We start from the raw sequence: 14603 nt of genomic DNA on the forward strand, positions 1-14603 counted from the left end.
GCATGAGAGAATCAACATTGGGCTGTCTATATAGGAGGGACAAATCTGATACGCTAATGGAGATATTTCTTCTGTAATATGGAGATATTTCTTCTGTAATATGGAGATGGGGATATTTCTTCTGTAATATGGAGTTGGGGATATTTCTTCTGTAATATGGAGATATTTCTTCTGTAATATGGAGATATTTCTTCTGTGATATGGAGATGGGGATATTTCTTCTGTAATATGGAGATATTTCTTCTGTAATGCCACAAATGAGCTAACAGTCTTGTCATGATATTATTGACTATCCCTGACTATCTTAACTCATATGTTACCTAGCTTTGTCTTAACAGTAAGCATATGCAGTAATGGAAACATGATCTGTGTCTGAGAAGTCTGGCCCATGGGTGTCTACGAGGTAGGTCACCTTGAACTTTGCCAGCAACATCAGTGTCCCTGCAGGGATGAGGCAGGAGAGAAGTAAACCTGAGGTGCGGAGTAAATGTTACTTTCCTACATAATTTCGTACACAGTTTTAGATCATTTCCATTAGCGGGTGTCTCCGATGCCTGTTGTAACATTTGTACTATGGGAGCTAGTTCTCCGTTTTTTTAGAAATATATCAGAATCAGAATTGAAATCACTGGATTCTGACGTATTTCTAAAAACAACAAATTTGGTAAGCTGCTTTCAATCATTGCCTTTATGTTTGTTCCTATTGAACAAACATAAAATCAATGATAAGAGAGATATCCAAATTATTATTATAGGAGGAGTCTTCTGTTTCTCTTGGATAGTTACACCCACACCGGCTATAAATTGGGTTTACTTCGTCCAAATTCCCTAAAAAACTTGGCTGTCACAGAGCGGATTAAACATGGCTTTCTATTCCGAAACAGTGACTCTCTTCCTTTTGTTCACCCTGATTACGATTCTTCTGAAGTTTTTGTCTAGTCTCCCTAAAAAGATTTCTTACAAGTTCCCCCCGGGACCAACGCCGCTTCCTCTGATTGGAAATTTACACATTTTGGATCTAAAAAGACCAGATTCCACCTTCATGGAGGTAACGCTTTAAATGTTAGACTTTTACTATTTTGCAAAATGAGTACTGAATAAGCAGAGCTGTTCACAAAGTCCCCGAGATAAAGCCCATGACTTCTAAGATTGTACCTGTTAATTAATACAGATCTCTGTATCAGTCCGTGGCTTCTAATATTTTCCTCTGGCTCCCGAATCCTATCCATCTAGATATATAAATATATATATATCTTTATATGTGTAGCATAGGTTTATTGAATATGTTGCTGTAGCTGCTAATGGTTTTCCCCAGCGTCATGTCCACATTCTTGGCAGTATACACACTTAAGTTTGCTCTGATGCACTTGTACGGAAATAAAGTTCTTAGGTCAATGAAAAGAGGGACAACCAGAGGAATCCAGGTCCACCAGAGTGGAAACGAGAGGTACTTGAGAGCATTTGTTGCTATCATAGATAATTAGGAAACTCGTAGTTGTTGACACTTTTAGTTTTTTAGATAGAATTCTCAGTATGCACCATCTGAGAATTTTATTGACCTCTTAAGATGTATATTCTGGTGGCAATTAATCGTTAATATCTGATTTAAGATTCCACAAAGACCTAGGTGAAGGAACGCTTCAGATCCTCAGTAATGAACGGGACAACAGAATATAAATGACTGTTCTAAATTGGGTTGGGTGAACTAAACCTGGAGTTTGCAGCTAAGAGAATATTAGTTTCTTAACATCAGAAATACCAAACAGGCGATGACCAAGTATCCTCATTTTCAGAGGACAGCAGCCAGATTCGCATTTTTGTCCCTTATTGTACCCAAAACCTTCCTAAACCCATATTTAAAAATACCACCACCCTTAAAATACCGTATTAGATATACGCTAGCCTGTTTCCTTTATTTTTATCTCTTACACAGAACAAGTTTATTTCTGATTAAACTTTAACATGGATCATATAAATAAAATATAACAAGACGTGGATTTCATTTTAAAAATTAGGTCAGATTAGTCAATAACAATACTTTCCAGAGGCAGATTTAAAATAAACAAAAAAAAACCCATGATAGCCCAATTTTTTTAAATTATAATTATTTTCTACAGAAGTTGGACGAGTGCAGACACTCTCATTGGAACATTCTGTGTCAATATCAGAAGCCTTATGTTGTGTATTTTATTTGTAGTTCAACACAAAAGTGTCTGTATGAACAATGATTTTATGCAGTAGTTGCACCATGACTGGATCATTTTTTATATTCCTATTATAGGATCCCTGTTCTATGTAGCCCACTTTTCATGGGTTTATATTACATCCCAAATATATTCCAATCTGCTGTCTTTCCAAGGCCAGATTATGGCTACCTTCTACTGGAGTGTCTTGTAAGTGGTACCATCATCTATTATATATTTCTAGATTTATTGCATAATGGTCTTAAGAACGTACGTATATGAGTTAGATAATAAGAAGACTTTAAATCATTAGCCCCTTTTACCTGCCCTGGTGTCTCTAATGTGCTCTACAGTAGTATTTTAAACAGCAATACATGTTCGTGTACAGAACACGGACCACAATAAAGTTCTTTACTTCTGTTCCAAATGATTTAATGATACAAATGGCTTGAAATTGTTTACAAAAGCCACTTCAGAATGGTGAGTAAGACTCTCAATCCACAGCGCTCCTTAAAATGACCTTATTTTCTCAACTGAAATGGTGGATAGGTAAATGTCTGAAGGTTTTCTGCAGATTGGAAATTAATGCCACACATCTGTCACCTACCAAAAACATTAAAACCACTCAATATCATGGAAAACCATGTTGGTCTTGAATAAAGTATGAGTTACCTTTCTCTTCCAGCTTGCAAAGACATACGGCTCGTTCTTCACGATCCACTTTGGCAGGAAGAAAGTCGTGGTTCTGGTTGGATATGATGCCCTGAAAGAAGCCCTCGTGAACTCAAGCTATGAATTTGGAAACCGGGGTGCACTACCAGTCGTTGATAATTTCCAGCATGGAGAAGGTAATGTGAGAATGAAACCTCTAGTGTGGAACAAGGACTTAGATCAAGACCTGATCACTGTGGCCAGTGACTAACAATTCTAGGCTCCTGGGACAATTTAGGAAAGTTGCACTCAACATTTTGTGTTTACCTAACCCTTTGCTTAGTAATGCCTTTTTTTGATAGCATGTTAGAGAAATCCTTAAAGTTCTGGTTGTAAATTACGTGATATAGACATCGATTTCTGGCACAGGTGTAATCTTTTCCAACGGGGAAAACTGGAAGGTGACGCGAAGATTCACTCTGTCTATTCTGCGGGATCTCGGAATGGGAAAGAGACCCATTGAGGGAAAGATTATCGAGGAAACTGAACATCTAAATAATCTGATCCAGTCGTTTGAAGGTCAGTTGGTAACATCCATTTAAAGTTAATGTTGTGCAATGCTCGAGAATCTTGGTGAGCCGTACCCATCTATAAAACAACATATAGTCTGTAGGCCCTGTGTATTCAGCAAATTGTAGTATAATTATTACATTAGGTGCCGATAATAAAAATAATGAATTTTATGAGCGTTTTATAAATAAAAAAATAATAACAGCTTCAACATAAGGTTTGTATTAAGATTATTGGGTTTTGTGATTTATGTTAAAAATAAGATTATAATCAAAGGTATTTTAAACATAACTTTACATGACTTCAAATTCTTCATTATCCGCTCCAAGGTAAACCTTTTGAAAAACGAGTATTTACTAACGCCCCTCCCAATATCACCTTCGGACTGTTATTTGGAAGACGCTTTGAATACAGTAACCCGACATTCAAGAGGATGTTAGATCTGTTGAACGATCTGGTTATCCTCACTACTACCACTCCTGCACAGGTAAAATAGCATGAATTACTGTTAAAACCTGACGTGGTCATAATAATTACATCAGAATACCGGTCCAAGTTCATAGCTGGAGAATCAGTAATAAAGACCGTACTAAGGGTTTTTGGAACCACATGGTTCCATGCTGATGTTTTTGCGGCGGGTACGTGGCTTCCTTATATAAGCTTAGTGTCTAATATTAAATATTTGAGCTCTATTGTTGAATCTAGAACAGAATCTTTTAAGTAAGGTTGGGAATATACAGTCATCAAAGTACGATTTAATGGATCTCATAATTTAAAGAACAGGGTGAGGATTTATAAAGAATTCTCTCGTCTTCTGCCAAATGTTATCTTTCTTTGTCTCTAGTTCACTAACGTCTACCCGTTTCTGAAGCACGTCCTGAACACACCAAAAATCATTGTACAGAAAATCGATGAGTTAAATGTAATTTATAAGGAGCTGCTGATGGAAGCTAAAAGCAATACAAATGAAAGCAGCTGGACAACATACACAGAGGCCTTCCTTCAGAAAGACATGGAGGTAGTGGGTCATCTTACTCTTGGGGACAATGCTTCTTACATTGCATAGGCTTGAGGTGGCACTGCTGCCCTACCATCTCCTCCAATGACTACCTTAACCGTAGCAAATTTGGTTTATCTTCTTTAAAAATTCTACAATGTAACTAATAGAAAGTTTCCAAGGCCACAGAATGTTTGGCCCTCCATCTGTTAGTGGATAGATTGACTCTCAGCCACATTCATTACAGAACATTATAAGATTTGTAGCCCATTGGCAGCTGGAGGGCCGCACTCCTCATCATCACTCTGTACATGGATCACTGCACTCTTTCCACAACCATATTGTTCTTGTATTTCCCAACTACCCATGCTCTTTTACTGCCAAGATTTTTTGGGGGCAAGGTATGGCAAAGCATCTTCAGTACTTACAACAAGGACACTGTCACAAACCGGAGACCTACTACTGGCAGACAGGCTGCAGCTAGCCGGAGCGAGCTCTCCATATAGCAGGCATCTATCAAAATGTTCTCCACGGTTTCCATGGTCCTAATGGCCTGAAACAAGAGGCTGGCACAAGGGGCAACAAGGGGCAGGTCAAGCTTGGCACCGGATTTACAAACTCCTCACCCTAGTGTGGTCCTGCAAAGTTCTGCTTTAACTCCTGGCTTGTCTGACTATCCTCTGCCTTGCGTTTTTCTACCTTGTTGACATGATCTGTGTACCTGACTATCCTGACCACCCCCTCTATGTACCGACCTTGGCTTCATCTGACTTCCCATTTAGTGTACTGAACCCAGCCTTGGCTGACTACCTGCACACCTGACCTGACCTGGCGTCCTGTGGTTCCTGTCCTGGCATCTACCTGTAGCACTACAGTAGCAAATCCCGCTGTGCTTTGCTACCTATACTCAGTGCCATTATCTATATCTGCCTATACCCGAACCTCCACAATGTATAGATCATCAAGGTCCCCATCCGCTTATCTTGGGGCTCAACCTTTTGCTAGGTGTATCAGGGTGAAGAAGCCCCGCGGTGTGTGCTCCTGTGTCACAGCCAGGGGCGTACCTAGAGTATTTGGCACTCGGGTAGGATCCTGTATGTGGCACCCCTCCCCCCACACACTTTATGTTGGCAGGAATATTTATTTCACACATTTTTAACTGTACGTCAACTGGAAAAAAATAGAAATCTAGAAAAATAAATAAATTAAATTATGAATTTAAATAAATTTACTGAACAGATATGGTACAGTGTAATTCCCACCACTATACACTGAGACAGTGACGGTAGTGCAGCATAATCCCTATTACTATATACTAAGCCATAGATTGACGTGGTAGGCCTCTGCCCCTAAAACAGCCTGTCTGTGCCACTGCTGCTCCTTTAGCTGCCTAACTGTGCCACCGCTGCCCCTGAAACAGCCTGTCTGTGTCAACCTTGCCCCTGAAACAGTCTGTCTGTGCCAACTGTGCCCCTGAAACAGTCTGCCAACTGTGCCCCTTTAGCAGCCTGCCTGTGCCACCTCTGCCCCCCTAATCAGCCTGCCTGTGCCACCTCTGCCCCTCTAATCAGCCTGCCTGTGCCATTTCTGTCTCTAAACAATAACTTACTAACTTTATTCATTTAATCACCCACTAACTAAAATTCATTCACCCGTTCACTCTCCTGCACCCCTTCACCTCTCTTACTGCTCCAGGGGCCAGCCCATCATCCCCAGGGGGCCTGTACAGAAGTCTCTGCGTCCCGACAGCCACCTCATGCGAGCCCGCAGCTTACTGCTTTGGTGCCCGCGCACTGTATGAGGAAACTCCATTAGCGCCCACGTTCCTGCTCCCCCTGTATAGGAAAAGAGTTTCCTCATACAGGGCACCCCAGCAGTAAGCTCCGGGGCCGTGTTAGGCGGCCATCAGGCCACCGGGCACCCCCTGATGAGTGGCACCCAAGGCGGACCGCCCCCCTCGCCCGCCTTTAGGCACGCTACTGGTCACAGCAGTCGTGAGAGATGCCTTATGTGTAAATACAGTCATGTTAACAACAACACTTGTACAATGGTAAAGTTAAACCAAAATTTGGTTTAAATACGGTAATAAGAGCTTAGGAAGGCATGGTAATAAGTGATATAAATGAGGATCGGTTCTGATCTCGTATGTCACTTCTGCATATGTGAAAAACACTTAATGCATTTTGTGTGTCGTTTGATTCTTAAGGAAAAAGTGGGAGATGGAAATGGAAAAATCTTTCATGAGAAGAATATGTTGGCGTCTATGTTCGATCTCATGCTTGGTGGTACAGAGACAACATCATCGACACTACAATGGGCCATCCTTCTCATGATGAAATATCCTCATATACAAAGTAAGAGATCACTCTGTGGTTGTGGATGATTCTTACACAATTTTTTTTGTCAGTATCTGTACGTTTTGGGTAAAAAGTCAGGGAAATGCAAAAAGCGACTAGGAACATGAGGTAGATGGGTAAGGCAAGTTGGTGAGGCTTGGTGAAAACGCCAGGGTATAGAATAAGGAGTAAGACACTGTTCTGATTGATACAAAGTGAATGTTGACTTGTTAGTCGCCTCCATCCAGTTATTATTCTGTTTTTTTTGTCTAGAAAAGGTTCATGAAGAAATTGAAACGGTTATTGGACTTGAGCGCCACCCAACGTGGGATGACCAGAAGTACTTACCATACTGTCTGGCAGTGGTACATGAAATACAACGGTTTGGCAACATCCTTCCATCCTTCCCCCATTCTACTCTAGTAGACACCCACTTCAGGGGTTATTTTATCCCTAAGGTATGTAATAGAATTAATTTCAAGTCTGATTTTAACCAAGGGTTTTCACACTCAAATGCCGTTTTTGGGTGGACTTCAATATATTTTCCTGCACCAATTTTTTGAGACTTTACTAATACTCTTGTTTGTCTGTATTAAAATCAGGAAGCATATATAAGTACCATACATAAGCAGGGCCGGCCTTAGGGGTGTGCGACCTGTGCGGCCGCACAGGGCGCCATGGCAACAGGGACGCCTGTCCGGGACGCCTGTCCGGGACGCCAGTCCGGGACGCCTGTCCGGGACGCCTGTCCGGGACGCCTGTCCGGGACTTAAATTAGAGCATGTTAAATAAAGTTAAAACAAACAAAAAAAACTGATGTTTCAATTTAAGTCCCGGGCAGGGGCGCCGAGCGGTCGCTCATGAAGTTTTCAGCGACCGCTCTGCGCCCCTCACTCTCCTTGACTCCGTTGCGGTGCCGGCGTTTCATGCTGAGCGCCGGAATTATTCCGGCGCTCAGCTGTGAAGCGCACACCGCGACAGATCGGGAAGACGGACGCCTCCCGCTCCCACTGCAGGACTCCGGCAATGAGGTAAGTAAGGATAGGGAGGAGGGGGCAGTGAGAAGGGGCAGGGGGGAGGCAGTGAGAAGGGGATAAGGGGGCGCCAGAAGAGTAGTCCGCACAGGGCGCTAGAATACTTAAGGCCGGCTCTGTACATAAGTACAGCATCTTCTATGTTTTGGTTCCTTGGAAACCTGCTGGGGTTCTAACATGAAGTCAGAACCCTGATATAGGGGATCCAATAAATAAAAACAACTGAAAAAATGCTCTGTATTCTGAAAGTATGGAAAAATGAGCAAAAAAAGAGCTTTTAAAAGGGTACTGTCACCAAAGGGGTTAAGCAACATTGTATGTCTCATGGCTCCTTTACAAAATTAAAATTAATCAAAAATGTACAACAATTTGATGTTTTTTTTAGGGAACGCAAGTGATCCCTTTATTTGCGTCGGCCCTTTATGATGAGACCCAATGGGAGACTCCGTACAGATTTAACCCAAATCATTTTCTGGATGCTGACAGGAAGTTTCTGAAGAAAGATGCATTCTTCCCATTTTCCAAAGGTAATGGATGAGAGTGACTTAATGTTCATGGTCACTTTATCACAGAATAAAAAACAAGTTTGTGTTATTAGTTTGTGATATAAGTAACTAAGGTTAGCAGGGGAAAAAACTTGGTGTTTCATTGTGTTCCACAAAGCTATTGTCTTCTTTATTTGTCCACATCTCCGTGAACAAAACCCGACGGCAACTTCTACCAAAATGGCAGTACTATGGTGACATCCTCCCCGATCCTTCAATAGGGGAGAGGACGTCACTGCAAGCACTGTCATTGTACCCTTAGGTGAACTAAGGACAATATGGTGATGCTTGCGCTGGGAGGACGTCACTGCTGTGCTGCTATTTTGGTGGAAGTTGCCGCCAGGTTTGGTCCACAGAGATTCAGGCGATGAAAGAAAGGATTAGAGATTGAAGATGAGGAAAAAGAAGTGTTCTCCAGAGCAGGTAATAAAGACAGAGTGAATGAGAATGAGGGTGTGAGAGAGGGAGAGTGAACGTGGACCCACTAATCTCGGATGGAAATTCATGTTTTTTTGGGACCCTGGAAAGACCCAGGTCTCTCTTTAATTAGCACAGATAAATCTGTCAAAAGAATCGAGTCTGAACTGTGAGATGACAGAGCCGAGTACGTTATGTGATTGATCTTCCTATGAATGTAACCTCTTACTATCATTTGTCTATCAGGACGCAGGGTTTGTGTCGGAGAAACCCTGGCCAGAATGGAACTCTTCCTCTTCTTCACGGGGATGCTCCAGAAGTTCACATTCTCTCCCCCACCGGGCGTAGACAAGGCAGACCTGGATCTCACTCCAGATCCATTTTTCACCTTCAGGCCAAAGCCTTACAAAGTTTGTGCCACTCCGCGGCAATAGAGGGAAAATCTCAGGAAAATGTGTCAAGAATAACCCCTAATTGTGAAACCCTTCTATACGAAGCTCCATCATAAGCTGCTACATGTCAAACATAAGCTGCATGTTTCTAAGCCATACTCAATGTATCTTTGCTACACAACATGCCTAATTATATCATTTTCAGAAATATAACAAGCACATGCATACAACAGTAACACGCACGCTAATATTCTATGCTCATGTACACCATACACTCATACACACACACTCTAACACTATATGTTGACATTTATACGCATGCTAATGCCTAATTGTAACACAAACACCACCATACACGGTTGCACACACACAGACAAACTGACTAACACTATACATATAAAAAAAATACACACTCTAACAATGTGGACACATACACGCTGAATCTGGCACTACAATACAGGAGACATACTGACCACGGCGCTATACATTTACACACAATGGGAAATGGTTTCTAGTCGACATACAGACCTGGCACCCGGGGTTTGTCGAGCCCCGTCTTAATGCTTTTGAGATTGGGAAAAATATCCTATGGAAATTAATGTATTTTGTAATGACAATGTGGTGACAAATTCAATATAATGTATCACAGAATGATAATTGTTTTAAAGAATATATTTTATATATATAATTACAGAAAAGTGGAAGAAAAATGAATATTTCCCTAATTTCACCACGCACCAAGAAGGCCAAACAGTCTCTAAATGTCTTCGATTTACAAGAATTCGAGAATTAGATTTGTAATGATCCTACATTATTTAATACAGAGAAAATAATGTTGACATAAATTTTCTGAAAACCACTTATAAGTAAATAAATTCTCCCCCTTATTGGTTGAATCATTAAAATACCTCTGTAGAGACACAATGTAGCAGACGTGTAAATATCCCAGAAATGGTTCAGACACATTTTTTGGTTTGTTTTGGGTCCATTCAGACAATAAAATCCTTTTCCTGTCCATTTGTTTTGGGTGAAAATCGAGGGACATTTTAAGACAAATATTTTTTGGAGTTACTCATCAACTTTTTATACAGTATTCCACAGCTGCCTGCTGTCAGACATCATCTGGTCCACGACCTTGCCTTGTTGGGGATGGTTTTATGAATCTACCATGCATGTTAAAATCACCGCCACTGTTTCATCCTAAAGGTTACTTTAATTATTTGTCGGCCTTTTTAATTAAATAAATAATTTTATCAACTCTAAGAATCTGACTGTTTTATTTAATATAACCTTTTGGCGTGGCTCAGTCTCCAGAATGTGCCGTATTGTGGATAGTTGTGGTCTGTGCTCCTGTTTCGTGTGTAATAAGGGTTAAGTGGAGCTTCATGGAGAAAGGTAAGAGATGTTTAAAAGTTCAGGTTCTTCTCTGTTGATCTTAGAAAAGGCACAACGTGAGACAAATCACTTATAGAACTGATGCTGATCCAGGAGATGCTATCATGGGACATGGCGATATGACAAGTCAACACCTTCTCTTTATCTCCATTTAGCTCCAACTGAAGAGGAAATCTCTGGAGCCACAAAATATTATGTGATTTTACATCTTTTCTATATTGGTGCAATAAAAGTTATTGCTTACAACCAGACTCTTTATGTTCCTATGGACCCATTCAGCTATATCAGTTTTCTTTATCATTCTGCGAACAGTTAGCATTTAAAACCATCAGGTTGAGTATTTGTTTTGTAAAGCCCTGAAAATGTCAGGTAAATCATCCTGTAGCTGTGAAATTACCCGATTTAATGTCTGTTTAAGAGTAAGTAACAAAAAAGGTGAGCCAAGCGCACGTGGATAAATAGTAAGTGTAAAGCGACGCTACATTTAATTCAATGGAAAGCCTTATAGTAAAAGTCTGTTAAACCGAAATATTGTTGCAAACAATATAAACCGCATAATGCATATCTCCCTTCATTTCTGTGATCTCTTCAACTGGCCCCGCCCCTTTCTGCGCCGGGTGGTCTCCTGATGGAGGCGCTCCAGACGGCTGCCTAGTACTAACCCCAGCCCTGATACAGTATAGTATATATAGCAATTTACAATCACCTGAACACTTTCCCATTTTAAAATGTCATAGTGAATAATACATAAAAGAAAACACAATTTTATAAGCTGATTTTACACTCTCTCTATAAATCTAGATGTGATTTCTGTTTATTTTTTGCCACACAGGCCACTTGATTTTAGGAACGGTATTTTCATATTTCACAATCAGATTTTCCACCAGATTTAGGATTATTTTTCTGAAGATCTCCTTCATTTTGACAGTATGTGATCAATTACTCTGAATTAATAATTAATAACAATTTTAATAAACAGCCAATATCAGATATTACCAAACCTAAGGGTGTTTGTGCTTCCAGTGAAATAAATAAAATAATAGATTGTAATATACACATGAAACTGAATTCTTGGTTATTTATTGTCACTTATTTATTGTTGGATATTTAGCAAACCAGCAGCACAGTACTCTCACAGTTCCATGACTTGTCAGTGCATTGTGACATCATAAGTGTCTGTGACATCATAAGTCATTGTGACATCATACGTGTCACCTATAAAGCTGCAAGCCGCTCCCCTTTTTCCTTTGGTGAAGTTGGGCACTCGACACTGAAGCAGTTATTCTATAGCGAGCTGAAAGTGTTACTACCAACTACATACAACAACGATGGAGGAGAAAAGTGAATTGAGCAATGCGGAGGATTGTTGCCTCCTTTCTGGACTTAGGTGGGGTTTAAAGAGATGCTGCCCCAGAAAACTAAGACAATTTTGCAAAAGAGTAAGATCGGCTTTCATAAACGCTGTAAGGCGGACAAAGAGGAGAGATGAAAGCCCAGAGCACATGGCCAGAAGAGTACTCAAAAGAAAGAGAGAGAGTACCGGTTCCGAGGAAGAAGGATGTAGAGACAGGAAGAGGAGAAGGGGTACTGCTAATGAGAGAGAGGATAGCAGCCAGGATCTTGGGCAGCAGGGGGAGCAGAAAGCACCTGAACACCTGGAGCAGCGCATGTGCAGCAGGGGAAAGGTTGCAATAAAAAGACGCAGGAGTCAGATGGAAAGTGATGTTCCTGCTAAAAGATTTAGAAGCCTTCTCCCCATGTCCGTGCCATCCTTTACTTTTCATGCATTGCTGGGAAAAGGCAGCTTTGGAAAGGTCGTGTTGGCTTCTGTCCCTACCAGAGAATCCCTGGCAGCGGTTAAGATCATTCACAAGAAAGCCATGAAACCTGTGGAAATTATGAAAGAGAGGAGGGTCCTGGAGGTGGCTCGGAACAGCCCATTCCTGTGCCATGGATACGCGGCCTTCCAAACAGAGACCTGCGTACTATTTATCATGGAGTATTTAGCCGGAGGAAGACTAATCACATATCTGAACAGGGTGGGCTCCTTCTCTGAGGCCACAGCTGCCTTTTATTCGGCAGAAATAGTGTGTGCCGTCCAGTTCCTCCACTCTCAGGGAATTATACATCGCGACCTGAAGCCGGACAACATCTTGCTTGATGGAGAGGGCCATGTAAAGATCTGTGATTTTGGTCTTGTTGCCGATGGTATTTTTGGAACCGAACAAACCACAGAATATTGCGGCACATTTTTGTACATGGCCCCAGAAATACATCTGAAGCAAGCATACGGTGTTGCCGTGGACTGGTGGTCCTTCGGAGTGGTGCTGTTCCGTATGCTGAATGGAGCTTTCCCTTTCTATGCTAGCAATAGCATCATGTCAGAGATTGATCAAATTATGTACGGCAGCCCTCAGTACAGCAAAAACCTCAGCAAAAAAGCTGTGGACATCTTGAAACAACTGCTGAAGAAGGATCCTCGGCGTCGCCTCGGCGTGAAAGGAAATATCAGACGCCATCCGTTCTTTCAAACCATCAACTGGGATGACGTAGAGAGCCGACGTTTAACTCCCCCGTACAAGCCGGATTTGAGATCAGATCTCCACCTGAACAAACTGCGCAGGATACCATCGGTTCTGCAGACCGCAGAGGACACGTCCTCTCCATCCAGCAGCCAGCATATGTCTGGCTTTACCTTTATAACACCAGACTGGATGAATTGAAGGATGGACTGTGCCCTGGCCAAGTGACTCAAGATCTCTTGTTTCCAATAACAATAAACCAAGGAAACAAAACATCATTTTGGTTATTGCTTCTTTAACTCTACGTAACTGTAGATGACAATTTCACAAGGAGCTGTAAGTGGGTGCGACCTCACAATACAGTTTCTGCCTTTGTGACATCATACACCGTGACACATTTCATGTAAACAAAAATGTGTGGACAAGAATGTGATAAATACACCTAATTTTTTTTTTAAAAGTCTACCTTATTCTCCTGTAACACAATCCATGTGATACAGTATGCAATAATTGGATGTCTAGCACCATAATTATCAGTAACTAGCATTGGTACTTTTAAAATGACATCAATGTGTCATAAATTTAACCCCGTTCTCAGGTCTAATCTATCACATTGCTCCCCAATAACACCTCCTTCTACATTTATTATTACATTACATTATTACATTTTCAATCCACTTCCCCCAAATCTAAGAATTCATGCCTCCCAGGTGTTTGTAGACGGTAAGATTATTTTTTGGGGGGGGTCTTTGGTCTTACTCTGGTGTCTCAGGGTTCCGTTGTGCTTGAGTATATTTCATGGAGCTCCAAAGTCTTAATTCACTGTATTGTTTATTTAAAGAAAATTACATATTTTCCAAATGTATTTGCAGAGATGATGTATTCTCTGATATTATTCTACCTTTCTTGATAATAAAAATAGCTAAAGCAGCTCTTGAAGACACGTAGGAATGATTTAAAAATCAAGTCCCCAGCAGCGCCATCTTAAAAATAGCCATTCGTCTGCCCTACTCTGGATCAAATGCCGGAATGTCCTGAAATCCCAATGATCAAAATGATTCAATTAATTCATATTGTAAATATCAGACGACTCAGCCCATCTAGAGTGCTTATTTCTATGTGAAGACTCAGACCTTGATCGGTCTGGCACACACACTGATTCCGTGTCATGTTTAACCGCTGGAAGAGGCTCCTACCTGGGCATTGTGCCGAGCACACCAGACTACATCAAACATTTTGGAAGATCTAAGGGGTACCAACCTTTTGTAATCTGTTACACATTTGTTGTGCAATTTCTGGCATATTTTCCTTGCAAAATAAACACTATGCGACAGTTTGTTGTGTAACCTTTTGATAGCAATGAAATCTTCACATTGATTACATGTGGTAGTCTTTAACTATACCCACGATTACAGGGTTTTTTAAGTCACCTGGAAACGGTGGATCACTTACCGCAGACCTGTCACAAATTATTATTTATTGCTTTATTCAGCGCCATCATATTCCAAAGCGCTGTACAATGGGTGGACAGGACATAAGTAATGCATAACATAACAATTTA

The 14603-nt window shown here is 41.1% G+C and overlaps 2 protein-coding genes across 2 annotated transcripts; both read left to right on the forward strand.

The window, feature by feature from the left end:
* The first annotated feature begins 862 nt into the window (after positions 1 to 862).
* Positions 863 to 9167, forward strand: LOC149283518 (cytochrome P450 2W1-like). Its single transcript, XM_089497466.1, has 9 exons — positions 863 to 1048; positions 2869 to 3031; positions 3264 to 3413; positions 3734 to 3891; positions 4249 to 4422; positions 6608 to 6755; positions 7011 to 7195; positions 8157 to 8298; positions 8980 to 9167. Exons 1-9 carry the CDS (start codon positions 863 to 865, stop codon positions 9165 to 9167), a joined length of 1494 nt encoding a protein of 497 aa, XP_089353592.1.
* Positions 9168 to 12022: 2855 nt separating this feature from the next.
* LOC149283519 (protein kinase C delta type-like) lies at positions 12023 to 13243 on the forward strand. Its single transcript, XM_089497467.1, has one exon. The coding sequence runs from the start codon at positions 12023 to 12025 to the stop codon at positions 13241 to 13243; it is 1221 nt and encodes a 406-aa protein (XP_089353593.1).
* The last annotated feature ends 1360 nt before the right edge of the window (positions 13244 to 14603 follow it).

Source organism: Sceloporus occidentalis, unplaced genomic scaffold (assembly GCF_023333645.1).
Source record: "Sceloporus occidentalis isolate IW3139 unplaced genomic scaffold, rSceOcc1.0.p SCAF_103, whole genome shotgun sequence".
NCBI lineage: Eukaryota > Metazoa > Chordata > Lepidosauria > Squamata > Phrynosomatidae > Sceloporus > Sceloporus occidentalis.

What these genes read in the sequence shown, in the direction of transcription:
- LOC149283518 (XM_089497466.1), top strand. Translation starts at nt 863, where the DNA reads ATGGCTTTCTATTCCGAAACAGTGACTCTCTTCCTTTTGTTCACCCTG. An exon ending in GAAATATCCTCATATACAAA is followed by an intron (nt 6,756 to 7,010) that starts GTAAGAGATCAC and finishes TTTTTTGTCTAG; the next exon opens with AAAAGGTTCATGAAGAAATT. An exon ending in ATTCTTCCCATTTTCCAAAG is followed by an intron (nt 8,299 to 8,979) that starts GTAATGGATGAG and finishes TTTGTCTATCAG; the next exon opens with GACGCAGGGTTTGTGTCGGA.
- LOC149283519 (XM_089497467.1), top strand. Translation starts at nt 12,023, where the DNA reads ATGGCCAGAAGAGTACTCAAAAGAAAGAGAGAGAGTACCGGTTCCGAG.